The 27,175-nt window shown below is 44.6% G+C and overlaps 1 protein-coding gene across 1 annotated transcript; it reads left to right on the top strand.

Annotated features, from left to right (window-relative positions):
• Positions 1–807: 807 nt before the first annotated feature.
• On the top strand, positions 808–25,509 carry ISY1 (ISY1 splicing factor homolog). The gene is made up of 11 exons (XM_025885734.2): positions 808–995; positions 4,209–4,231; positions 4,840–4,891; positions 5,664–5,729; positions 7,123–7,165; positions 10,502–10,614; positions 16,025–16,142; positions 19,684–19,806; positions 20,836–20,960; positions 24,321–24,407; positions 24,770–25,509. The coding sequence occupies exons 1-11, from the start codon at positions 993–995 to the stop codon at positions 24,875–24,877; spliced, it is 861 nt and encodes a 286-aa protein (XP_025741519.1). The 5' UTR covers positions 808–992; the 3' UTR covers positions 24,878–25,509.
• Positions 25,510–27,175: the final 1,666 nt, after the last annotated feature.

The raw sequence follows: 27,175 nt of genomic DNA, 5'->3' as shown, positions 1-27,175 counted from the left end.
ATCAAGCGGCCTCTCCCGTGCTCCTGGGTTCTTGTCTAAGGATATTCTGATCCCAGCAGTATGCTCATCACACACTGACCGCATCTCTTTGAGTAGTGACACACATACGTAACCTCTCTAACCAACCTCCTCCTCCGAGTAAGTAGCTTTTTCTTCCCCGGGCCTTCCATTTCTTATTTTAAAAGAGGGTGACTTCAATTACTGGTCCAGCTCTGATGAGCCCGGCGATTCCAGAAGAGCTCGGAAAAAGTGAGGCCCCACGCAAATGACAGGGAAACGCGAAGGAATTTACGAAGCCCGGCCAGCTCGAACTCGTGGAGAGCACTTGCTCTGCTCTGCTCTGCCCAAAGAGGCGTTTCAGCGCCGCTAGCTAGAGTCTGCGCCTTCCGCTTCTGGAGCTGCCTAGCCTCTTTTGTGCAGGCTGGGTTCAGCAGCCCCAGTCCACTGGGAGGACTTAGTTCGTTCAGAGGCATGAGGACGAGCGACTTCCACAAGGGCATGTTTGCCCTCACCAGAAGAAGCAAAAAGGGGGACGGAGGGATGCGACCTACGGTATCAACCATGACCCCAAACAGTTCAGCCTCGACCACATCTAGCCTCGCCCGCTTCCGCAGTACCAATAGTTAACACGAGAAAATTTGCACTCATTATCGCGAGAGCAAAACCAGGGGCTGAGGCCAAAAAAGGTCAGTCTCATTGCGCAAGCGTAATTTTGCCAACGCCCCCATTCGTACGCGTGTATTGGTGCAACGTCCAGGCGCCTAAGAAAGGTCAGCCTTACGGGAGCGCGCTTGCGTTTCCTCCTCCTCTTGTCAATTCTCATTTCACTTCCGGCCCCCACTTCCGGTCCTTCCCATTCGTCCTTCCGACAGAAAAATCGGTGGTGCGGTTACCTAGAGTATTTCTGTTCCCGCCAGGGTCGGCCTTGCCCGAGGCAGTGAAGCTCCGGGGGCTGGGGCCACGCGGCCCCAGGGAAGCGCCCTCACTCAACCATGGTGAGTTGGGTGGGTGCGTGATGGAGGGGGCGAGCGGGTGGGCTGTGAGGGCTCCCGGCCGCATTCGGGGCGCTCGTGGTGTAGGAGCACAGCTGGGCATCACTGCAGGCTTCAGAAGTTGGGGGAGGAAACGGGAATCTCGAGAGCGGAGTTAACCTTCTCCGGCAGTGTTTTCATGTCGATCAAGCGCTTTAAGTTATCGTCCCGAAAAGTAAGGCACGGAGAGGCGCAAGAGCCGGTTCCAAGTCAGGGTGCCTGGCGTGGGCCCACTTGTTTGTCTCCCAAGTCCCATACGGGAGGTGAACAGCGGTTGTGACAGTGTGTTTCTGGGTTATTTGATTTATGTGTTCTCGGTCTCCCCCACGAGATAAAAACTTCACGAGGACAGGGTCTTCACCATTGCTTTCTTTTTTTTTTAAATTTTTTATTGTTATGTTAATCACCATATATTACATCATTAGTTTTTGATGTAGTGTTCCATGATTCATTGTTTGTGCATAACACTCAGTGCTCCACCCAGAATGTGCCCTCTTTAATACCCATCACCAGGCTAACCCATCCCCCTACCCCCCTCCCCTCTAGAACCCTCAGTTTGTTTTTCAGAGTCCATCCTCTCTCATGGTTCATCTCCCCTTCCGACTTACTCCCCTTCATTCTTCCCCTCCTGGTATCTTCTTTTTCTTTTTTCTTAACATATGTTGCATTATTTGTTTCAGAAGTACAGATCTGTGATTCAATAGTCTTGCACAATTCACAGCGCTCACCATAGCACATACCATCCCCAAAGTCTATCACACAGCCACCCCATCCCTCCCACCCCCCACCATTCCAGCAACCCTCAGTTTGTTTCCTGAGATTAAGAATTCCTCATACCAGTGAGGTCATATGATACATGTCTTTCTCTGATTGACTTATTTCACTAAGCATAACACCCTCCAGTTCCATCCACGTCGTTGCAAATGGCAAGATCTCATTCCTTTTGATGGCTGCATAATATTCCATTGTGTATATATACCACGTCTTCTTTATCCATTCATCTGTCGTTGGACATCTTGGCTCTTTCCACAGTTTGGCTATTGTGGACATTGCTGCTATAAACATTGGGGTGCACATACCCCTTCGGATCCTTACATTTGTATCTTTGTGGTAAATACCCAGTAGTGCAATTGCTGGATCGTATTCACCATTGCTTTCTTAATGTCTAGTGTGGTGTCTGGCACGTTGTAGGTGTTCAGTAACGATTGAAGGATGGCCTAGTGTTATTGCGTGAGGGTGTGATCTCTGTGGTCTGGAGTGGTTTGTTGGCTTCTCCATTCGTTCAGGTAGCACTCACGACATGTAAATGTGAGAATGCACAAAGCGCTGGTACAAAGAAGTTGCTCACACATTTTGGTAACCATGATCTTTTCATTAAGTGAAGTCCCCATAAGACGCACACGAAGCAGTAATAGGTTGTAGATGTATTGCAAGCTCTTGTAGATTAATGAACCCAAGATCTGAAGAAGGAGAGAAACCAGTGGGGTAGAAGCAGCCCTTTATGTGGGAGAATATGCCCCAAATTACTGCTTCATACTGCCCTGCTCAGCCTTGAGGCTCTTTGTTTCTGAACTCTTAACAAGCATAGGGAATCCCATCTCTCCATTCCCTAGCAGGGGAGAGGGATCCCTAGGCCTGGATATTTCTGGGTAGAGGAGTTGTTGGTTATTTTACAACACTTTCACCATCACACATTTGTATTTGTGGGCTTCCGTTACCCTGGGTTCCCTTATCACTTTGATTCATGGGGGGGGGAGTTCCAGTAAGTCCCCTTAAAAAGAAGACCCATGGCTAAATTGCTAGTACCTACCATCATGTCTTAAGCCTGGAGTAAGCATTGAGAATCATTAAATTAAATATTCAGAATCTCTAGAATTTAATGAAATAGGACACTGCCTCAGCCTTCAAGATGATGGCCTCCCCTGGGAAAGCTGCTCTGTTTTATTCCTTAGTAGATAATGTGGTCATGTATCCACCAAGCTTTCACCAGTTTTTTTCCTGTGTTCATTGAAAGGGAGGGCCAGAAAGGAGACGTAACTTGAGCTCACTTTTGCTGAGTATCTATAAACTGCATACCTGATGTTTTCATATATTTTTCTTGTTAAGTCATCATGACATCTCTGTGAGATAATCCCTATTGTAATCCCTATTGTAAAGATGGGGAAACTGAGAGACTACTTCTCAGGGATGGTAAGTGGAAGAGCTGAGAGTAAAATTCACGTCCCTGACTCAGCAAGTACTCTTTCTACTTATACTACAACCCAGAAAACATGTTCTGTGCTTGACACCGTGTTTCAAGGACAATTGTCTTGACACTAGTGTGACAATACTTACATAAAACTCAGTTTGGAAAAGCCAGTCTTGGGCGCCTGGGTGGCTCAGTCGTTAAGTGTCTGCCTTCTGCTCAGGTCATGATCCCAGGGTCCTGGGATCGAGCCCCGCATTGGGCTCCCTGCTCAGCGGGAAGCCTGCTTCTCCCTCTCCCACTCCCCCTGCTTGTGTTCCCTCTCTCGCTGTCTCTTTCTCTGTCAAATAAATAAATAAAATCTTAAAAAAAGAAAAAAGCCAGTCTTTTCTTCTCAGATTCTGCTGGCAGGAAACAGACAATTGGGGTGCTGGGTGGAAAGGACCATGGTAGTTATAAACCCAGACAAAAGTTAGCAACCCATTTGGGACGAAGGGGCCACAGAACTTTCTGGGGTGGTGATGACACAGGTGATACATTGTGAAGGATGGATAGGAGTTAGCCAGATCCAAGGGGGTGGGGACAGTAGAGAAGTAAAGATTTTAAGTGGAGGGAGCAGTGAAAGTAAAGTCACAGGATTTGGACATCTTTTGATTTTTTTTTTGGTACAGTGCATATATACTAGTTCAAACATTATGCTTGTGACTGTCTTTGTGATACTTTTCTCTAAAAACTGCATGAAAAAAGGGTATTTTTTTAAGATTTTATTTATTTATTTGACAGAGAGAGAGAGCGAGAGCAGGAACACAAGCAGGGGGAGTGGGAGAGGGAGAAGCAGGCTTCCCGCTGAGCAGGGAGCCCGATGTGGGGCTCCATCCCAGGACCCTGGGATCATGACCTGAGGCAAAGGCAGACACCCAACAGCTGAGCCACCCAGGAGCCCGAAAAAAGGGTATTTTAAACATGGGCATTTTTCTTCCCTTCTCTCTTAGGCCCGAAATGCAGAAAAGGCCATGTAAGTATCAACTCAATTTTGTTTGTAAATTTTATGTAACTTAATTATCACCATAGAACTCATTTTGTGTTTGGTCCTTTTGGTATGTTTCTTTCTCTACATGTGTTAAAATAGTATTCCCATATTTGCTGTTTGTTTTCCCCATTAGTGTTTTCTGACAGATCGCAGAACTTACACTGGATAAACATTAGTTCACTTGGAGATGGTGCAGGGGCTGTGAGAGTGACAACTGGGCACCCCATGATATTAGTCTTTTAACATCTGGATGTGTTGCTCACCACAGTGGTCTGATGAGTAGAGTTTCCCATAGTCTTTACATGCAGTGTAGGTAAAATGGATACAGGAACACCAATGGCTTTTTTAAGTCCCACTGTTGGAACATGGAAACCCCTAACTTCTCTGTGGTGTCTTCATCTCTCGCACAAGCTCGTGTATGCTTTCCTTTTTTTTAATGAATAATTTTTATGAAAAAGTATATAATAATATATATATATGAGTCATATTAATGAATACCTTACATGATGGTCATGAGTAGACCTGCCCCATCTAGGAACTTGGGTGACAAATCTGTGAGCAGTATCTAATGGAGTCTTCTCTCTTCCTGGTAGGACGGCCTTAGCAAGATTTCGCCAAGCTCAACTGGAAGAGGGAAAAGTGAAGGTTGGTGTAAATATTCCTCATGAATTGTAAAGTATCAAGCACAAATGTGGTAAAACTCCCTCCTGAGCAGAATAGACTTATTTCTTGTCTGTACTTGCTGACATTCTTATAGTCTATACACTTGAATTCCAGGTGTGCCTCCCTATTGCTGGGGCAGTGTGATGATCTAGCTGCTTGTTCTTCTACCTCCTCTGTATTATGATAATTGGCTTCCCATATTATCCCAGCTCTGTCTAATATTGAATAATAGGAAGGGCTGGGGAGAGCAGCTCTAAGCTGCAACCAGTAAATGATTGCAATTCATGGAGGCTCAGCCAGGTCAGGAATAATATGTACCATTCTTTCAATATTTTTGTTTTGTTTTTTAAAAAATTATATACATGTATGTGATCACACACATACATGTGTATACGCACGTGTATGTTTTGTTCTAAACACTGATAGCCATTATTTCTTAAGATAATATGAATATGCCATGGAATGGATATAACCTAGCTTACTTAGCCATCTCTCTGTTACTGGAATTTTAAGTTGTTCCCAGTGGTTCACTCTACTAGATACAATGCAGCCTCTGTATATTTTTACATGTATACTTGTTTCTTAAGTAGAGACTGAAAATGTAAGTCTTGATGAAGATCATCTGGAACTGAAGTTTAAAGTCTAAACCGTGTTTAGACCATTAGACGTTTAGTCTTCAGGGCTGAATCAGTTGGGGATGCTACATAAAGCTTGTAACTAGGACAGTGGCAACGTGTATTTTGCTTCTTCTTAGGAACGAAGACCCTTCCTTGCCTCAGAATGCACTGAGCTGCCCAAAGCTGAGAAGTGGAGACGACAAGTATGTTCTGGGTGAATCTGGTCTTAGTAGAAGTAACAAGTCTCTGTTTCTTTTTGAGTTGAAGTATAGTTGACACAGAATGTTACATTAGTTCAGGTGTGCAGCCCGGTGACCCCTCAGGCATAGCTCCCACCTGTTACCATAAACACTATTACAGTACCATTGACTGTGTTCCCTGTGCTGTTCCTTTCCACCATGACTTATCATTCCATAACTGGAAGCCTCTCCCTCCCACTCCCCTTCACCCATTTTGCCCATCCCCCGCCCTCTCCCCTCTGGCAGTCATGAGTTGGTTCTTTGTATTTATGGGTCTGTTTCTCCTTTTTTGTTTATTCTTTTGTTTTTTAGATTCTACATACATGTGAAATCATGTGGTATTTGTCTTTCTCTGTCAGACTTACTTTACTTAGCATAATACCCTCTAGGTCCATCTGTGTTGCAAATGGCAAGATCTCATTCTTTTTTATGGCCAAGTAATATTCCATTGTATATGTACACCACGTCTTCCTTATCCATTCATCTGTCCCTGGGTACTTGGGCTGCTTCCATATCTTCAGTATTGTAAATAATACTGCAATTAACATATATTTTTTCACCAAATTAGTGTTTTCATTTTCTTTGGGTAAATAGTAGTAGAAATACTGATTCATACAGTATTTCTATTTTTAATTTTTTCAGGAACCTCCATATTGTTTTCCATGGTGGCCGCACCAGTCTACATTCCCACTAACAGTGCACAAGGGTTCTCTTTTCTCCACATCCTTGCCAGCGCTTGTTATTTCTTTTTTTTTTTTAAAGATTTTATTTATTTATTTGAGAGAGAGAGCATGAGAGGGAAGAGGGTCAGAGGGAGAAGCAGATTCCCCGCTGAGCAGGGAGCCCGATGCGGGACTCGATCCAGGGACTCCAGGATCATGACCTGAGCCGAAGGCAGTCGCTTAACCAACTGAGCCACCCAGGCGCCCCGGCACTTGTTATTTCTTGTCCTCTTGATTCTAGCCATTCTGAGAGGTGTAAGGTGGTATCTCATTGTGGTTTTGATTTGCATTCTGATTGTCTCTTATTATCTAAATGATTCATTACCAGAATTCTAAGTATTTTTTTTTAAAGATTTTATTTATTTATTTGAGAGAGAGAATGAGAGAGAGAGAGCACATGAGAGGGGGGAGGGGCAGAGGGAGAAGCAGACTCCCTGCTGAGCAGGGAGCCCGATGCAGGACTTGATCCCGGGACTCCAGGATCATGACCTGAGCCGAAGGCAGTCGCTTAACCAACTGAGCCACCCAGGCACCCCTAAGTATTTTTAATTACTAATTTTGAGTTCTATTTTTTCTGTGCTTTCAGACATACTCAAAAGTCATGAGAATTTATTACCTTACATTTTTTTTCACAGATCATTGGAGAGATCTCTAAAAAAGTGGCTCAAATTCAGAATGGTAAGCTAACCTGTCTTTTAAATCTCAAATCCCCAATTAGACGTGGGGATTTCAACGCTTGTCTCTCAATAATCAATAGAATAAGTAGATAAAAAATCAGTAAGGACATAGAAGAACTGAACAATTGTATTAATCAATTTGACATTTATAGAACACTCCAGGGGACATTTGTTTTTGTTTTTGTTTTTTTTAAAGATTTTATTTATTTGACAGAGAGAGACACAGCGAGAGAGGGAATGCAAGCAGGGGGAGTGGGAGAGGGAGAAGCAGGCCTCCTGCTGAGCAGGGAACCCGATGCGGGGCTCGATCCCAGGACCCTGAGATCATGACCCGAGCCAAAGGCATTCACCTAACCGACTGAGCCACCCAGGCGCCCCATCCAGGGGACATTTGTATCTGGAGAAATTTTGATTTATACAACTTGGGGTGCTACTGGCATCTAGTGGATAAAGCCAGGGATGCTGCTAAGCATCCTCCAGTGCATTCTACAAAGAATTTTTGGCCCAAAATGTCAGTAGTGCCACTGTTTAGAAACACAGTTCAAAAGGAAATTGAAACCTGAGTAGCCTTTTATCTATTAAAAAAATATATTTTTTTTCTTTTTAAGTAAACTCTGTGCCCAGTGTGAGGCTTGAGCTCATGACCCTAAGATGAAGAGTTGCATGTTGTACCAACTGAGTCAGCCAGGCACCCCTATATCTATTAAAGAAATTGAATTCATCGTTAAAGCCTTCAAGCAAAGAGAACTGCAGGTCCAGATGGCTTCCCTGGTCGGTTGTATCAAACATTTAAGGAAGAAATAATATCAATTCAACCTAGTTTCTTCCAGAAAATTGAAGGGAAAGGAATACTTCATCATTCATTTTATAAATTTTAGTATTAACATTACCATGATACTAAAATAAAAAAAAGACATTATACGGATAGAAAAAAGCTGCCACCCGATATTCCTCATGCATATAGACGTAAAAATCGTCAACAGAATATTAGCAAACCAAATCCAGCACTTTATAAAAAGGATAATAAATCACAACCAAGTAGGATTTACCCTGGAATGCATGGGCTGATTTAGCATTCAAAAATTAATATAATTCACTTATCACCATTCTAAAGTAGAGAAACCACATGCTCATCTCAGTAGATACAGAAAAAATATTTGGCAAAATTTAACATTCACTCATGATGAAAACACCACTAACTGGGAATAAGGGGGAATTTTCTTTTTTTACCCTGATAAAGCACTTCTACCAAAAAACCTATAGCCAGCATCATAATTAATGGTGAAAGATTGCATGCTTTCCTCCTAAGGGCAGGAACAAGGCAGATACCTATTCTCACCACTTCTATTCAGGGTCTTACTGGAATTCCTAGTCAGTGCAGTAAAGCAAGAAAAGGAAATAAACGGCACACAGATTGGAAGGGAAGAACTATAATTCTCTGTTCTCAGATCATGTAATTTTCCATGTAGGAGATCCCAAGAAAACTATAGAAAGATTTCTTTTTTTTTTTTTTTTTTAAAGATTTTATTTGTTTATTTGACAGAGAGAGACACAGTGAGAGAGGGAACACAAGCAGGGGGAGTGGGAGAGGGAGAAGCAGGCCTCCTCCTGAGCAGGGAGCCTAATGCAGGGCCCGATCCCAGAACCCTGGGACCACGACCCAAGCCGAAGGCAGATGCTCAACGACTGAGCCACCGAGGCACCCCTATAGGAAGATTTCTAAAATGAATAAGTGAGTTTAGCAAGGTCACAATAGACGGTCAGTACACAAAAATCAGTTCTATTTTATAAAGTAGCACTGAAAAATTGGTACTAGAACATTTTTAAAAAGTGCTATTTACAAAAACACCAAAACACAAGAAATACTTAGGTATAAATCTAACAGAACATATGTGCAATCTGTATGCTTTTTTTTTTTTAAGATTTATTTATTTTTTTTGAGAGAGAGACAGAGATGGCAACAGAGAGCACAAGTTGGGAGGAGAGGGAGAAGCAGGCTCCCCACTGAGCAGGGAGCCTGACACAGGCCTTGATCCCAGGACCCCAGGACCATGACCTGAGCCGAAGGCAGACGCTTAACGACTGAGCCACCCAGATGCCCCCCCCTTTTTTTTTAAAGATTTTATTTATTCATTTGAGAGAGTGAGAGAGAACACATGAGAACTGGCAGAGGGAGAGGGAAAAGCAGACTCCTCTGCTGAGCAGGGAGCCCTTGCAGGGCTCGATCCCACGACCCTGGGGTCATGACCTGAGCCGAAGGCAGATGCTTAACTGACTAAGCCACCCAAGTGCCCCTGCAATCTGTATGCTTAAAACTACAAAACACTGATAAAGGAAATCAGAGACAACCCGAGTACATGGAGAGATACACAGCATTCATGGATGGGGAGACTCAGCCTAGTAATGATGTCAGTTCTCTCTTTTCAAATACTCACAATCAAAGTCCCAACAGGATTTTTTTTTTTAATAGGTTACCAGATTTTTTTCTGCATTTTAAATGGAAAGGCAAAGGAGCTAGAATAGCCAAAACAATTTTGAAAAAGAACAAGATTGAAGTAGTCATACCACCTGGTTTTTAAGAATTAATATAAAGCTACTATATTCCAAATAATGTATTGGTGAAAGACAGACGATCGGAACAGAGTAAGAAGGGCAGAAATAGGGCCACACATGTGGCCAGGTGACAACGGTACAAAAGCCATTCAGTGGAGAAAGGGAGGGATACTCCCTTGCAATAGCCATGTGATATTTTATTTAACAAAGCAGGGGTCATTAACCATTTTCCTTCCTCTGGTGGGCTCTCCCAGCTGCTCCCAGCCTTGGCTGCCATAGACAACACCTTAGCAAAGTCCCTTGTGCATATTCCTTTATAATAAGTACTTTAGGCTTAACTCTCAGGGTATAGTCTTTGCCAAAAGATGTCCCCATATAACAACACATTGCTTTTCTGAAAGGGTGAAACCAACGCAGAATGCTCCCAGGCCCTGGTGCTTGTACGAGCCTCACTGCACATTGCTGGCGTTGGATGCTAGGTGCCCCCCACCACTAAAATATTTTAATAATTGGATAAATGGAACTGCAGGATTGCTTCAGTTTATATTTCTTCAGTTGCTAATGAGGAGCAAGTTGTTTTTCAAGGATTTTTTTTCCCCCTGCGCTGGTGGGAACTTTGTTCGTAATCCTTGCTTTCCCTTTGTTTAGGTGTTGATGGTTTTTCTTAGAAATTTAAATGAGTATTTTTGTACCAGATACTTTTGTTAAGTGTTGACATTCATTTTTAAGGGTATAACTTTGAGTGCTATTTTCAAGAAACGATATTAACATTTTTGTTTTCTAGCTGGTTTAGGTGAATTCCGAATTCGTGACCTGAATGATGAAATTAACAAACTGCTAAGAGAGAAAGGACACTGGGAAGTCCGGATAAAGGAGCTGGGTGGTCCTGATTATGGAGTAAGTAAGCAGCGGTCTCAGTGGATCTTGGGGGTAAGCCAGTGAGCTTTTTTAGCAGCCTGGGTAGCTTTGCATCCTCTGCAGCTCCCAGCCCATGTCTGCCACAGAGTAGGCATTTGAGGGATGAAAGAAGGTTTGGGAAGTGCCCATTGCATGTGGACAGGAAACATGGAAGGGATGGGTAGGATAATTTTTTTTTTTTTAAGATTTTATTTATTTATTTGACAGAGACACAGCAAGAGAGGGAACACAAGCAGGGGGAGCGGGAAAGGGAGAAGCAGGCTTCCTGCTGAGCAGGGAGCCCGATGCGGGACTCAATCCCAGAACCCTAGGATCATGACCTGAGTCGAAGGCAGACACTTAACCGACTGAACCACCCAGCTGCCCCGGGTAGGATAATTCTTAAACACCCTATAGCACAGCCCTCAGAGCAGACAGGGCACCTGAGTTTACTGCTCAGATGGTCTTGCGGTGCCTGGCTGGCTCAGTCAGTGGAGCATGTGACTCTTGATCTTGGGGTTGTGAGTTTGAGCCCCATGTTGGGTGTAGAGATACTTAAAAGAATGAAAATGTTTAAAAAACAAAAGAAAAACAACCACGGTCCCTTTGCATCATCCCTGAGCTCCTTGGAAGTCGGGGCAGCCATTGTTGGGTTCTTTACCTGAGGGGGCCTCGGGGGCCCTCCTTTCTTTGGACTATCATTTTTTTTTTTTAATATTTTGTTTATTTATTTGTCAGAGAGAGTGAGGGAGGGAGAGCACAAGCAGGGGAACAGCAGGCAGAGGGAGAAGCAGGCTCCCCGCTGAGCAGGGAGCCCGATGCGGGACTTTATCCCAGGACCCCGGGATCATGACCTGAGCGAAGGCAGACGCTTAACTGACTGAGCCACCCAGGTGCCCCTCTTTGGACTATCATAAATTCAGTCCTCTTTCCTGGCTGTCAAGTTTTTAGGACCGTGACCCATTGTAAAACACATGCATACCAACTCTCTATCACAACCCAGTACACACAAAAATGTACCAAAAAAATACATGGTGATGCATGTTGATATTTTCTGTTCTGTTATGTTTTGATTTTAAAAAATTGATGATTGTGACCCACTTAATTGATTTCATGACTCACTCATGGGTCTTGACTTTAAAAAATACTACCCCAGAGTCCTCCCCATTTATTCATTTGTGAAGAGATCTACCTCAGGTCATTTGACCTGGTCAGCGAGCTGTAATGTGTTATGTAGGAAGTTTTCACATGTGTTATGTGAAGTTTTTCTAATCTGCTGGTATTTTCACTTTTATGACAGTTTAACACACATAATTCTCACTTTAGTACCTGGCGTAAAAACGAAGGAGAGGCATTCATGTTTCTTGAGCCCTGGTTTTGTTCTTGGCACTGCATGAGGAACTTTCTCACTTACTCTCTCGAGCAGTTCGGTGATGGTGATTTTATGTGTCCTATCAGACAGCTTTAAATTAAAGTAATGCAGAAGTTTGGTAACCCTACCGGAAAAATGACCTCAGAAGCAATAAAAAATGAATATGTAAGGTATTCTTAACTGCCACCACCGAAAGTCAACATTAATTTTCTTAAAATTTTCAGTGTTACTTTTTATTGAAATATAGTTGACACACAATATTACATTTATTTCAGGCGTACCACATAGTAGTTCAGCAATTCTGTACATTATGCCATGAGCGTTGTTAACCATCTGTCAGTACACAGTTATTACATTACTGACTATATTTCTTTAAAAAAATTTAAAAAAAATTCCAGTATAATTAGTTTCAGGTATATAATACAGTGACACCACAATTTTGTACATTACCCAGTGCTCATCATGATACATGTACTCTTAACCCCCTTCACCAATTTCACCCATCCCCCTCCCCCCTCCCCTCTGGTAACCATCAGTGTATTCTCAGTATTTCAGAGTCTGGTTTTTTGTCTCTTTTTTTAGTTTGTTCATTTGTTTCTTAAATTCCACATATGGGGAGAGTCATGTGGTATTTTTTTTCCTCTGGCTGACTTATTTTACTTAGCATGATACGCTACAGATCCGTCTATGTTGTTACAAATGGCAACATTTCATTAATTTTTATGGCTGAGTAATATTCCATTGTGTATATATATTTATATTTATATATATAGTCCATTATATATATGTGTGTGTGTGTGTGTATCCCATGTCTTCTTTATCAGTTCATCAGTCAATGGACACTTGGGTTGCTTCTATAGTCTTAGCTACTATGAATAATGCTATAATAAACATAGGAGTGCATATATCTTTTCAAATCAGTGTTTTCCTCGTCTTTGAGTAAATCCCAGTAGTGCAATGACTGGATCTTATGGTAATTCGATTTTTAATTTTTTTAGGAACCTCCATACTGTTTTCCACAGTGGCTATACCAGTTTGAATTCCCACCAGCAGTGCAGGAGGGTTCCTTTTTCTCCACATCTTTGCCAACACTTGTTGTTTCTTGGGTTTTTGATATTAGCCATTCTGACAGGTGTGAGGTGATAACCACACATTGTGGTTTTGATTTACATTTCCCTGATGATGAGTGATGTTGAGCATCTTTTCAGTGTGTCTGTTGGCCATCTTCATGTCTTCTTTGGAAAAATGTTCGTGTCTTCTGCCCATTGTTTAATTGGATTGTTTTTGGGTGTTTAATTTCTATATATTTTGGATATTAACCTCTTATTGGATATATCATTTGCAAATATCTTCTCCCATTCAGTAGGTTGTCTTTTAGTTTTATTGATTGTTTCCTTCGCTGTGCAGAAGCTTTTATTTTGATATAGTCCCAATAGTTTATTTTTGCTGTTATTTCCTTTGCTTCAGGAGACATATCTAGAAAAATGTTGGTATGGCTGATGTCAGAGATATTACTGAGATATGCTCTCTTCTAGGACTTTTATGGTTTCAGATCTCACATTTAGGTCCTTAACCCATTTTGAGTTTATTTTTGTGCATGGTGTAAGAAGTGGTCCAGTTTCATTCTTCTGCATGTGACTGTCCAGTTTTCTAAACAGCATTTGTTGAAAAGACCGTCTTTTTTCCATTGGATGTTCTTGTCTCCTTTATTGTGCATTAATTGACCGTATAATCCTAGGTTTATTTTTGGGCTCTCTGTTGTGTTCCACTGATCTATGTGTCTGTTTTTGTGCCTCTATCATACTGTTTTGATTATTATAGTTTCGTACTATATCTTGAAATCTGGAATTCAGCTTCATTTTTCTTTCTCAAGATTGCTTTTGCTGTTCAGGGTTTTTGTGGTTCTATACAAGTTTTGGTGTTATTTGTTCTAGTGTTTTGAAAAATGCTGCTGATATTTTGATAGGGATTGCATTAAATCTGTAGATTGTGTTGTGTAATACGGACGTTTTAACAATATTAATTCTTGTACATGAGTGTGGAATGTCTCTGTCATCTTCAATTTCTTTTATCAGTGTTTTATAGTTTCAGAGTATAGGTCTTTCACCTCCTTGGTTAAGTTGATTCCTAGGTATTTTATAATTTTTGGTGCAATTCAACATTAATATTTTAATGTATTTCTTTATCTAGAGTTTTTTCAGATTTTATTTTTAAGTAATCTCTACACCCAACGTGGGGCTTGAAGTTAACAACCCTGAGGTCAAGAGTTGCATGCTGTACTGACTGAGCCAGCCAGGTGCTCCTCTTTATAGAGTTTTTTAATGCTTAACAATTTTATTTCCATTTTCTATGTGTAAAAATAATACATTTAGGATCTTAGTTTCACAAGATGAGAAGAGTTGTGGAGATGAATGGTGGTGAGGGTTACATGATAATTATGAACATATTTAATGTCACTGAACTGTCCACTAAAAATGGTAAATTTTGTTATGTATATTTTACCACAATAAAAAAGAAAAGAAAAAGTAGTACATGGTCATTTAAGGTCAGAAAAGTATAAAGAAAGCAGAAGAGCATTCAGTCAGAATGCTATTACCTGGATGCAGCTGCTTGAATAGTCCCTTCTGTTGTTTGTCTGTTAATGCCATGATTGAGATCACACGCACTGTCTGACAACTTTGGTTGTAGCATTTGTGCTTCTTTCCAAAATGGTAACATTGGTTATGTAGATAAAGAGAGAGAGAGAAAATATAAAATAAAAAATGTAAAAATTATAAAATATTAAAAAACTATGTTATATTCTATGCATGATATAGAATATGTTATATATTTTTCTAGCCCATAGAAATAACTGCTACTGACATTTTCTGTGTATCTTTCTAGCTTTTTATCTATGCATGTATATGTTCATTTTTACAGGATTGTTTCTTATTCAACTATGTGCTTTGTTCACTTAATAGTGTATCAGGAACATAATTTCGTGTCAATAATCATTTGTATCACTATTTTATTTTTTATTTTTTTAAGATTTTATTTATTTATTTGACAGAGAGAGACACAGTGAGAGAAGGAACACAAGCAGGGGGAGTGGGAGAGGGAGAAGCAGGCTTCCTGCAGAGCAGGGAGCCTGATGCGGGGCTCAGTCCCAGGACCCCGGGATCATGACCTGAGCTGAAGGCAGACGCTCAATGACTGAGTCACCCAGGCGCCCCTGTGTCACTATTTTAAAAAGCATTTTTGAGAAAGTTGGAAAATCAGTAGAGAGAACTCTTATATACCATTCATACAGATTTACCAGTTTTTGATACTTTGCTGTATTTACTTTGTCATTTTCTTTGTGTACCTTGAGATTTATTTTTTCTGAACCATTTGAAGCTTAAATACATCATGCTTCCTTACCCCTTAATACTTAATATCTCTGTGTGTATTTTCTTTTTTCTTCTTTGTGTATTTTCTAAGAGTAAGAATATTCTCTTACGTAACCGTGGTAGAATTATCAAGTGTAAGACATTTAACTTTGATACAATCATTTTATCCATCCTACTTGGCTGTTTCACTGATTTTCCCAATAATCTCCTTTTTAGCATTTTCCCCTCTAAGACAGGGCCTAGTCCAGGGTCACATGCTACATGTGGTTGTTGACATCATCATTTTTGATGGATAGAATTCTGTCTTCAGGATGTATTTCATTTGTCTTTTACTGCTTGTCATTGAAGTTGTTTGCAATTGTTTAAGTTTTGTCACTTAGGTCATATCATAAGTGTTTTCCTAAGGCAATACAAAAGTTTCATAAGAATCATCATTTTTAAGGTATAGAATATATTCCATCCTTGACTATGCTATAATTTACTTAAAAACATCCTCATACTGTTAGGTATTTAGACTGATTTTAATTTATGAAAAAAATGAACCTAAGTATTTTTCTCTGTACATTAATATTTTCCCACATTCATTGTTATTATCTTAAACTATATTTGCAAATATGGAAATAGTGCGTTAAAGGATCAGATCCATTTTCTCTTTTTCCTTCCCAATAAGAAAGTTGGCCCTAAAATGCTGGATCATGAAGGGAAAGAAGTCCCAGGAAATCGAGGTTACAAGTACTTTGGAGCAGCGAAAGATTTGCCTGGTGTCAGAGAGCTTTTTGAAAAAGAACGTAAGTAACTGCTAATGTATGTGAAGGTTTTAGCCTCTAATTGCTGGTGATCATCATAACACATCTGTAGGCTAGGTGCTTTTCCTGTGTTGTTTCTCAGCTGCACAGCAGTGGTGTCAGAATTATTGTTCCCAGATTTGAAATGAGAAACTGTAAGTATTAGGAGTTGAAGTCAGAGGCCCAGGGCACAAGCTGGGGCTGGGAGGTGGCTCCAGAATCAACTGGTACCAGATGCTCACCCTTGGCACGTGCCAGTCTCTCAGCCCCAATGTTTTCCCTGTTTGAAATTGCCTCTGATTATCAGGGCAGGCTCTGATGCTCATTGAAACGGGTTCCTGTTTCAGTTACTTATTAGTTGAAAAATCCCTGCCTGAAGAACAAGTACAACCTTGGGCCAAACCCCAGGAGGTATAAATGGAGAAAAGTGAAACGGCTATGTGTGGATCCACACTGCTGGTCCCCTCACCTGGCCTGTCTTTTCCCTCCGTGGCCCTGGGGAGCTTCAGCCAAACCTTGGCCTTCCAAAATGCACTTGGAAACCACTAGCCTGGAGTGTTTGTGGATTTTTAATTTTTCTATAAAGTCTAAACACGTTATAGAAAAAAGTATGAATAGCAGAGAAGAATGACACCTTACTGCTTGTACCAACACCGCTGTTGGCATTCTGCTCTGTTTCCTTCCAGTTTTTCTGTTGGTTTAAAAATATAGCTCTACTATATTAAGCCCTGCTTATTTTTAAATTAATTATGCCCAAACTGGCATGTGCTATTAACAACACTTAAAAATAATTCAGGGGGAAGTGCTCCTGGCTGGCTCAGTCTGTTAAGCATCCGACTCTTGATTTCGGGTCTGGTCATGATCTCAAGGTCATGAGATTGAGCCCTGCATTAGGCTCTGTGCTTTAGGGGGGAGTCTGCTTGGGATTCTCTCTCTCCCTCTTCCACTGCTCCTCGCCCCCCCCTAAAAAATAATCTTTAAAAATAATAACATTAATTCAGGGGGTGCTTGGCTGGCTCAGTTGGTGGAGTGTGTGACTCTTGATCTCAGGGTTGTGAGTTTGAGCCCCGTTTTGGGCGTAGAGATTACTTAAAAAATAAAATCTTAAAAAAAAATTCATAATTTAAATATCATGCTGTTCATTATGAAAGTAATCTAATTTTATTACAGAGAAGTTGTAAAATACAGAAAATCAGAAAAAAATCGTCGATATTTTCACATCCTGTAGAGGACAGTTGTTGACATGTTGGGGCATATTTCCTTCCAGTTTTTAAAGGGAAATGACAACCCAACAGATTGGTCAAAGAATCAAAGCTGATAATTTAAGAAGAAAATATTCATATGTATAAAAATACATATGTGGAGGGAGGCTCCTCTATTGAGGTTATGCTGCACATAATACTTTTTTAAATTTGCATTTTTCTAAAAAAATCAGTTGTAGATTTTTTTTTTTAATAAGAAAGTGCTTAGGTGTTTTTTTTTTTTTAAGATTATTTTATTTGAGAGAGGGGGAGAAGCAGGCTCCCCGCTGAGCAGGGAGCCCAGTGGGGGTTCCATTCCAGGTTCCCGAGATTATGACCTGAGCCGAAGGCAGACGGTTAACAGACTGAGCCACCCAGGTGCCCCAAAAGTGCTTAAGTCCGTCTTAATGAGTGTAGTTCAGATAGCACTGTCCCCTGGGTACCCCCCATCCCTGTGCCTCTGGATCACTGGTAATCATAATTATCTGTTTCGTGCATTCCCTTCCAGGCCTTTTTTTATGCACTTACATGCGTATTTCATCAGCTAAATTTCGTCAGTATGAGTGACGGATGACTCAACCCCAGTTCCGTTTAGGTAGAAAAGTGAATTTATTGACTCACCTAACTGAAAATTTCAGCCCACGGGTAGTTTGTCTTCAGGAATGGCTGATTGCAGGTCACATTTCCTCCATGTTGTAGTTTTGACTTCCAGCCTATGAGCTTGTTTCTCTATCTAGCTCTCTGCTTGTGGTGGCAAGTGGTCCATCATCAGTTTACATTTTGTCCTCTGTCAGCAAGAGATTTTTTTTCCCCCAGGTGGTTCAAGCGAAACTCCTAGAATTGAAGCTGTTTGGCTTTGATCAGATCATAGTTCAATCCTTAAACCAGTCCCTGTGACAGGGAGGGATGCAGTGTTCTGAGCCAGCCAGGTTTTAAGCCCTGTACCCAGTGCTGGGTGCAGCCAGCATCATCACAGGACAGGGACCAAGAGTGGTGCAGGGGTGGACAGACTCGCCATTACCAGCATCAGGGTGATAGGTGGAGGCCTGCGAAGACCCAGTGGCCCTCCCATACCTGTTGTGTTGTGCTCTGCATTGATGTCCTCCCATCGTTCTGCTTAGAACTCTGTGAGTGGATGTGAAGAACTAAAGCATAGGATATGAATTAACTTTATATAACCATTCACCCATTGGTAGACCTTTAGCTATTTCTAGTTTTCTGTAGTTATAAAATTTTTGCTGATCTGATGGTTGAAAATACATTATTTTTACTTTTTATTTCCCTGATTACTAATGAAATTGATAATTGAATTCAATTACTTTTTTTTTTCAAGATTCTATTTATTTATTTATTTGACAGAGAGAGCGAGCACACAGGCAGGGGGAGCGGCAGGCAGAGGAGAGGGAGAAGCAGGCTTCCCTGCTGAGTAGGGAGCCCGATGTGAGACTAGATCCCGGGACCCTGGGATCATGACCTGAGCTGAGGGCAGCCGCTTAACCGACTGAGCCACCCAGGTGCCCTGAATTCAATTACTAATTGAAATTTTTATACATATGAATTTTTTCTTCTGAAACGATCAGCTTTCACTCTTTCACCTAACTGTTGGGTTGTCATTTCCCTTTTGATTTTTTTTTTTTTAAAGATTTTTTAGTTTTAAGTCATCTCTACACCCATCGTGGGGCTCAGACTCATGACCCCGAGATTAAGAGTCCAACGCTGCACCGACTGAGCCAGGCAGGTGCCCCTCCGTTTTGAGTTTCAAGAATTACTTAAATATTCTGAGTAGTAACCCTTAGTTTGAAAATATTTTCTTCAGGACTTTCTCATTTATCTTTTTGGTTTGTTTATAGTTTCTTTTGTCTTATCTCTATATTTACATTTTTCCATCATATTTTTTTTAATTAAACCTCATGACATTTCCTGTGTTATCAAAACACCTTGTGAAATAGCTGTAGAGGGGCCGTAGGGTACCCCATTCCCCACACATCCTGTAGTTGACAGCCCTGGTTATTCCAGGTTTTCACGACACTCTCAACAAGGCACATCTCTCTGCCTGCTTTTGTTTTTGTTTTTGTTTTTTAAATTAGGATAAATGCCTTCTAAGTAGACTAATTGGATTAAAGGTTTCAAAACTGATTGAAAAAAGGGTTGTACCACTTACGTAATTCTGTGGCTAGTATAGGAAGGGTCTATGTCATGGTGTTTTCTTGAGCGCACTCCCTAGCTGTGTAACTTTGTATAGGATGCTGGCTCAAGTGTGATTGTGGTGGGATGTTTAGCTAAGTTGGTGTGGTTTCTTTTAGCTCTTCCTCCTCCAAGAAAGACACGTGCTGAGCTCATGAAAGCAATCGATTTTGAATACTATGGTTACCTCGATGAAGATGATGGTGTCATCGTGCCTTTGGAACAGGAATATGAAAAGAAATGTAGGTCTATGAGCAATTTATTTCATTATAGATGGCATCTGGTTTCTGTTCTGTCCTTTGAAAATGGGTTTTTACATAGCGCTCTATACCAGAAGCGAGTTTGTTTTATTGCTGATGGTCTTCAGAAGACATGGGCTGCTAATGACCTAACCCTCCGTGACTGTGATGCAGTCTGGGGCTGTGTGGGGCCAGAAGCAGCACGTGGAGGATGCCCAAGAGCGACATTGGACCTCTTCCCTGTCCATGGGGAATTTATTATCTGGATTCCTTCCCACGTTGGCCTTTCTTGAAATCAGGAGATGGTGCCCATATAAGTGGCTTTTCTTTTCTTTTTTTTAAAAGATTTTATTTATTTAACAGAGAGATAGAGAGCACAAGTAGGCAGAGAAGCAGGCAGAGGGAGAGGGCGAAGCAGGCTCCCCGCTGAGCAGGGAGTCCGATGTGGGGCTGGATCCCAGGACCCTGGGATCATGACCTGAGCCGAAGGCAGTCACTTGACCGACTAAGCCACCCAGGCACCCCTTAAGTGGCTTTACAATCTGCTTTAAACGCAGCTAATAAGTTATCAGTGTAGAGCAAGATGGGTGGCTCTTTCTGAGTGCTTCCTCCATGCCAAGCACTGTGCTGAGCATTTTATGGACCCCGTCCTGAAGCCTCCTGATGGCCCTGTGAGGAATAGTTAGTGCTGATCTTCCGGTGGTGTGTTGAGCTAGGGCTCTGGGGGCAGGTGGCCAGGAGCCTGAGCCCTTTCCCAGCAGCATATACTACTTTGTCTCCCTTGTCATGTGGGCGTGTCAGGAAGCTACTCAGGTTGCTAAACTGGGGATGATCTGGGGACGTCCGCTAAAAAGCTGCCTTGTTGTGACTTCCAGCTACAGCTGTGGTATGACCAGACTACCCCTCATACCCCAGTCCTGCCTGCCAGGGCAGAGTGGAGCGCTCTCTTCTTCAGGTGGACACGTGGGCCTAGCCCTGCGTGGTGGGCAGAGCTAATTCAGAGGCCTGACTAAGCAGCACCTGTTTGTCCAGTCAGGGCCGGATTGGTGGAGAAGTGGAAAGCAGAGCGAGAGGCCCGGCTGGCAAGAGGAGAAAAGGAAGAGGAGGAGGAGGAGGAAGAGGAAGAGATCAACATATACGCTGTCACCGAGGAGGAGGTACTCTGGGCACTGGGGGCCCCGGTGCTCACTGCTCCGAGCCACGAAGCCTGGGCCTGGGGAGAATCAGTGGAGTGGTAGGAGGACTTAGCTCATTGGTGAGCAGTCAGGGTCAAAGCCCAGCTCTGCCCCTATCTCCAGGTGAGAACTCCGCTTCCTCACCTGGCAGATGGATATGAGGATCACCTCGCAGCATCCTGGGGAGGGTTCCAGAAGGGACTGGCTGTGGGAGCACCTTGTAAACTGTGCTTTACACCCAGAATCACTTACCTCCTGAACATACTGCTGTCCGACTTCTAAACACATTTGAAGCCATATGAGTTATAGCCCCTGTCCCCATCGTTTCTTTATATTTATCTATTCATTTATTTATTATTACCATGATTTCAGGTTCAATTATAGATCTATTGCTTATATTTTACAAAGTACCGCAGATTGGTTGGCTTAAACACCAGAAATGGATTTACTTTGGAATTCTAGAGGCTGGAAGTCTGAGATCAAGGTGTCAGCAGAAGGTCTCATCATTTCCTTTTTTTGTTTGTTTGTTTTTAAATGGCAGTGCCGGTAGCTCTTCTGCAGTCTTAACACCCCCACACCCCCATGGTAGAGATAGAAACCAGCCCAGAGCAGACAAGGGACTGATGTAGAAGGTCATGGCTGAGGTGGAGCTGTGATCCTGCCTCTCTGGCAGAGCGTCCTAGCTTCAGGCTCTCCAGGCCTCACTCCTTGGACGCACTGAGAAAGAATAAAATGGACTTGCTGGGCTGAGAAGGGGACGGGGATTACTTGTGCATGGGTGGTAGGTCAGGTCCCGTGTGAGGAGCTTGCTATGATATCAGTGGCAAAGAAGCAGGCTCAGAGAAGGTTAGTGACTTGGTCAACATCACACAGGATATAGCCGACCTGAGGTTCCTGTGCAGGTCTGGCTGATGAGCAGTGGGGACAGTGAAGCATTTGAAGTAAGCTGGCCGCATGCCCTCGGAAGGTCTCGTCTCTTCTCTTCTCTCTCTTCCCCTCCCCTCCCTCCTTTCCTCCCTCCCTCCCTTCCTTCCTTCCTTTTTTTTTTTTTTTTCCCTGAGTGGAGCCCAGTGGGGGCTTGAACTCAAGACCCTGAGATGAAAACCTGAGCTGAGATCGAGAGTCAGATGCTTAACCAACTGAGCCACCCAGGCACCCTTACCTAGGAAGGTCTTCTTTAGCTGCAAATATTCATTTGCTCTTTCAGCAGCTATTTGCTTAATTAGTGGCTACTGTGAGCCAGGCCCATGCCAGGGGCACAGCAGTAAACAAGCTCTGCTTATAGCTTAAAGTCAGTGGGGAGACAGACCAGTGGGTAGAGTCGATGGAAAACAGTGGCTGTCACAGCAGCTCTGAGATAGTGACACGGTGTGGGGAGAACCCGTGAAGCCTTTCCTGGGGAACTGACCATTCAGCTGAGGCCTGGAAGATCAGGAGAAGTTAACCAAGTGAGAGGCGTTGAGGGAAGAGTGTTCCAGGCAGAGGGAGCAGCATGTACTGAGAGACGCCGTGGGAGTGTGAGGGACAGAGGACAGGCCAGTGTGGCTGAAGCACAGTGTGGGCTGCTGGTGGGGAGAGGAGAGGAGGCGGGAGAGAGGGGCAAGGCAGGGCAAGCGCCCCAGCTCCACCGGGAGGAGGCTTTGCCTTTATCCAGAGAGCAATGGCAAGCCACCAGAGGTGGTTGTGGGTCTTTTTTTAAATTTGAAATAATTTACAGGAAGTTGTAAAGGTAGTACAAAGGGTCCTGTGCATCCTTCACCCAGTTTCCCCCAATGGTTACATTTTCCAGAGTTATAGTACAATATCCACAGTAGGAAACAGAGTTGGTGTAATGAGTGTATAGAGTTCAGTGTCTTTTATCATGTGTAGATTTGTGTAACCACCGACTGTTTGTTTGTTTCTTTCTCTCTTTAAAGATTTCTTTATTAGAGCGCATGTGGTGGGGAGGGACAGAGGGAGAGAGAGTCTTAAGCAGACTCTGCGCTCAGCATGGAGCCTGACGTGGGGCTCGATCTCACGACCCTGAGATCATGACCTGAGCTGAAACCAGGAGTTGGCCACTTAACTGACTGCACCACCCAAGCGCCCCTGTAACCTCCATTTCAATCAAGATACACAACTGTTCCCTCCATGCACTGCTCCCTTACAGTCATACCTCCCTCCTTCCCCCATCCCTCACCCCATCTCTCTCATTCTGTCATTTTGAGAATGTTTCATAAGTGAAATCATACCTTATGTCACCTTTGGGGATGGTCCCTACACTCAGCACAATGCCCTTGAGATCCATCAGAGTTGTTGCATTCAAAAGTTCATTCCTTTTTATTGCTGAGTAGTATTCCATATAGAGAGAAGTATGCAAGTGCTAAGTGGGCAGGTCGGTGCATTTTCACAAGGCAAACAACCCCATGGAGCAAATACCAGGTGAAGAAATGGAACATGACCATGACCAGCACCCTAGAAGCTTGCTCCTGCTCTCCTGGGTGTTACTCTTCTGACCTCTAATAACCCTTAAGCTCTTACCTGTTTCTGAACTTGATGTCAGCTGGTGGAATCATGCATACTCTTTGGTGCCTAATGATCGTGGGTGTCTGTTTAGCGTCCATTTCGGGGCTATACCAAATAAGGCTGCTGTGGCCTTTCTTGTTCATAGGCAGCCGTTTATGTTGCTTGTACACGGAGGAGTGGAATTATCAGGTCATAGGGGAGGCTCGTGCTGGGCTTCAGTAGATAACGGCTAAACTGTTTCCCAAAGTGCAGGGTCCGGTTTGCCCTCCTACCAGCAGCATCCAGGACATTCCACTGAAGGGTCTCCAGCCAGCTCCACTGGGCAGCAGGTGTGCCGAGAGGCTGGTGCGGGGCATCCAGCACCTCACAGGAGTCCTCTTCTCAGGTTTCCAAGGCCACAGTATTTCCTTAGGTGATAAGTAATCTCTTTTGACTCACGTGCAAACTCTGAGTTGATCTTTTTTCTGTATGTGGTACATTTTAAAATCTTAATTAAACAAAATAGATAACATTTACAAGGTTCAAAAGCCACAAAAATACATAAAGATCAACAAAGGTTCTCTAGTTCTCTAGGTGCAGAGATGTACCTGGTTCTCACGGCTCTTGCTAGTTTCTGTTCTTATCTTTCCTCAGACAAAAGGTGGCATAATTTACACAGTGCTTTGTTGCGTTTTAAATAGTTAATGGTGTGTCTTCGTGTCTTTCTGAGCACTGAACTTCCTCATTCCTTTTGTTTTTTCCTTTTAAACAGCTGCATAGTTGTGCATTTTTGTAGTGGTCCCAGCCTGTGTTTTAACGGGCTCCTGCTCACTGACTTTTTGGTGCTTCTGTTTGTAGTCTGACGAGGAAGGCAGCCAGGAGAAAGGAGGTGAAGACGGGCAGCAGAAGTTCATCGCCCACGTCCCAGTGCCATCCCAGCAAGAGGTAGGACAGAGGCGGGGAGCTGCCCTTGGCTGTGGGGCTTCCCCAGTGCCAGGGGCCTCGCCCCTAAAGGAGATTGCACAGAGTGGGGGAGCGGGTTTTCCTCGTCCTTCCGATCCCTTAGGGCAGCTCTGACTCGGACCGCACGCGCCTGGTCGCTCTGCTCACAACAGGGTGTGGGATCCGGGGGAGGCAGGATCTCGTCTGCGTTAGGGTGGGGAAGAATGGGGCTCTGGGAGATGCCTCTGGGTTTTGGCTCCTTGGTGGTCTCTGTCCCGGGAACCGCCTCCTGGCTGGCTTCCGGCAGGGCAGGGAGGGCCTCGCCGCGGAGTAAAGCATGAACCCTTTCTTCGTGCCATCCACAGATTGAGGAGGCCCTTGTGCGGAGGAAGAAGATGGAACTCCTCCAGAAGTACGCTAGTGAGACCCTGCAGGCCCAGAGTGAAGAGGCCAAAAGACTTCTGGGCTACTAGGGCTGAGCTGGGACGTGCTCAGGCTCTGGAAATGTGCCGGGAGGCTGTCATCCCCCGCTGGCCCTTGGTGAGCCCACCGGACTCGCTGTCCTGGGGTTGCAGACGGGCTGGCTCGTGCTGCGAGTCTTCCTGCTACTTCCCTTACCTTTTCTAACCCCCTCTCCTGATCTGAAGGGACGGGCTGCGTGCCTCCCTGGCAGGCTGTCTGCACTGAACCCTCAGCTGTCACTTTTGTACAAATGTTTGCTATTGTAGGAACCCATTTATTTTTATCTAGAGTGTGTAAAACAGGCTGCCTGTGTTTTACTTAGCTTTGTACTGTCATTTGCTGGGGAGGGAGGTCAATTTATGACTACCATTAAAAAGATGGCAGTTTTTCCTAAAAAGACATACTGCTACCTCCTCTTGAAAAATGAGAAAATGTGTCAACCCTGGGCCCACAGTCCCACGTGTCAGCCGCCAGCCCGAGCTGTTCCTTTTGGGTCGGGTACTACTCCAAGTTCTCCATGGCCCACTCAGCCTGCCTCATTCCCTCCTGCCCAGGTGGCAGGAATTTCACTTTGATACTTCTGTCTTACGACTCGTTCTGAAGAGAGCTATTTTTATTAAAGATTTTTTATATGAAAGGGCAACCTCTATGTCTGCAGCGTGGTCCCTGGGAACCGTACTGAGGCGACGGTCGCCTCGGGATGCCAAGTGCAGAGTCACCACTGGGGACAGAGCCCCGAAGCACACAGCCCGGGTGTGGGAGGGATGGGACCCGTCCCAGGCTCCCTCTCAGAGCTGAGAGCTGAGGTGGGCGGGCAGCGCTGTCCTCACCAAAGCCCCGAGTGGCCTGGGTCAGAGCACACAGGGATGCCCAGGAAGCACCGGTCGGGGCCAAGCCTGCCCTCTGGGCGGGGTCTGTTCTTTCCAGAAGAACAGGAGCCGACAGCAGAGACAGGACACAGCAGTCTCTGGAGCTGTGTGTGTGTGTGTGGGGGGGGGCTCCACACACTCTGGAGGGCTCCTGGGAGCGTCTGGGGGTCAGCATCAGGACCCGGTGGTTGTCCTTTGGGGCCGGGCCCCAACTCGGACTGTATGTCAACAGGAGGCCCTGCTTGGAGAAGCCCAGGACACAGCGGGGAGCTGGGCTCTTCGGGTGGGTCTGGGGGTCTGCCTGTCAGGGGAGCAGCGGGTCAGGGAACGCAGAGCCCCGTGTGGCTGGGGGTGGCGAGTGTCAGGGGAGAGCGTGGCCAGGCCGTGGACGGCGCTGACGGGCCCCTTGAGGGAGCCTGAGGGCAGGGGGGAGCCGGGCAGAGCCAAGCAAGGGGGTGACCCGGTCAGCGTGTGACCTGCTTTAGGAAGCCGGTTAGCCGGTGTGGAGCCGGATGTGGAGACAGGAGGCAGGAGCAGTTGGAGGCTGGCTGGCGTGGGGAGTGGGGAGTGGCCGCACGGGAAAGGTGACAAGAGGGTGAGGAGAGGAGATGTGACTGGGGTGGGGCCACCCTGCATCCTGGCTTCCCTGAAGGAAGGGCTGGCGCAGTCCCTCCTCAGCCCAGCCCCTGGGTGAATGTGTGCAGGGAGCAGGGGGGAGGCGGGGTTGTGGCTTTGGGAGCCCCTAGGGGAGGGGCAGGGCCAGGCTCAGCTCTGGGACCTAGGCCCCTGGCCTCAGTTTCCCTGTTTTAAAGCCCAGGACTTCGTCCCAGGGCCTCTGGCAGTGCCACGGTGTGGGCAGAGGCAAGAGAGGACCCTCATCACAGCCTCCGTGGGGGCGTGTGCGGGCCCGGCTCAGACCACCCACTTAGGGGTTTTTCTTCCAAGGGGCACATGCAGGCTTGGGGGCTGCCCTGCATTCAAGGACAGCAGGAAATTCAAACCGCAGGCATTTCTTCTCCCTGGAAAAGGTGATCGGAAGGGCCTGGAGCGTGGCCCCTCTGGAAGGCCCAGGCTCCAGGCCTTCATCATTCAGTCAGTGGAATTACCAGGATTCTAACCTCTGGGACAGAGCCAGAAACAGGAGCCCCTGCTCCAGCCCTGCAGTGCACAAAGCCTCTCCCAGCTGGGATCTTGCAGTGGCTTGCCGAGTCGCAGGCAGGACAGGAATTAGTGTCCCCTATCTGAGGGAACTGAGACTGGTGGAAAAGCACCTAGCACCATGTCCTACATGTGTCCTTGGCAGAGATGGACCCAACCCCAGGTTTCTTCCTGTCCTGGAGGCCCTGACTGCTTGCCTGCCTGCCAGGGGCCCCAGAGGGAACGTCTCTGCGGGGCTCCCATTCCAGGCCTGGAACAGCAGAGGAGTCGGCTTGGCAGGTG

The sequence above is a fragment of the Callorhinus ursinus genome, unplaced genomic scaffold (genome assembly GCF_003265705.2).
Source record: "Callorhinus ursinus isolate GAN/ISIS: 27379988/994484 unplaced genomic scaffold, GSC_fseal_2.0 scaffold15, whole genome shotgun sequence".
Lineage (NCBI taxonomy): Eukaryota > Metazoa > Chordata > Mammalia > Carnivora > Otariidae > Callorhinus > Callorhinus ursinus.
This window is presented reverse-complemented; position numbering and strand designations above follow the sequence as displayed.

What these genes read in the sequence shown, in the direction of transcription:
- ISY1 (XM_025885734.2), top strand. An exon ending in TGGAAGAGGGAAAAGTGAAG is followed by an intron (nt 4,892 to 5,663) that starts GTTGGTGTAAAT and finishes GCTTCTTCTTAG; the next exon opens with GAACGAAGACCCTTCCTTGC. An exon ending in CAGTGCCATCCCAGCAAGAG is followed by an intron (nt 24,408 to 24,769) that starts GTAGGACAGAGG and finishes TGCCATCCACAG; the next exon opens with ATTGAGGAGGCCCTTGTGCG.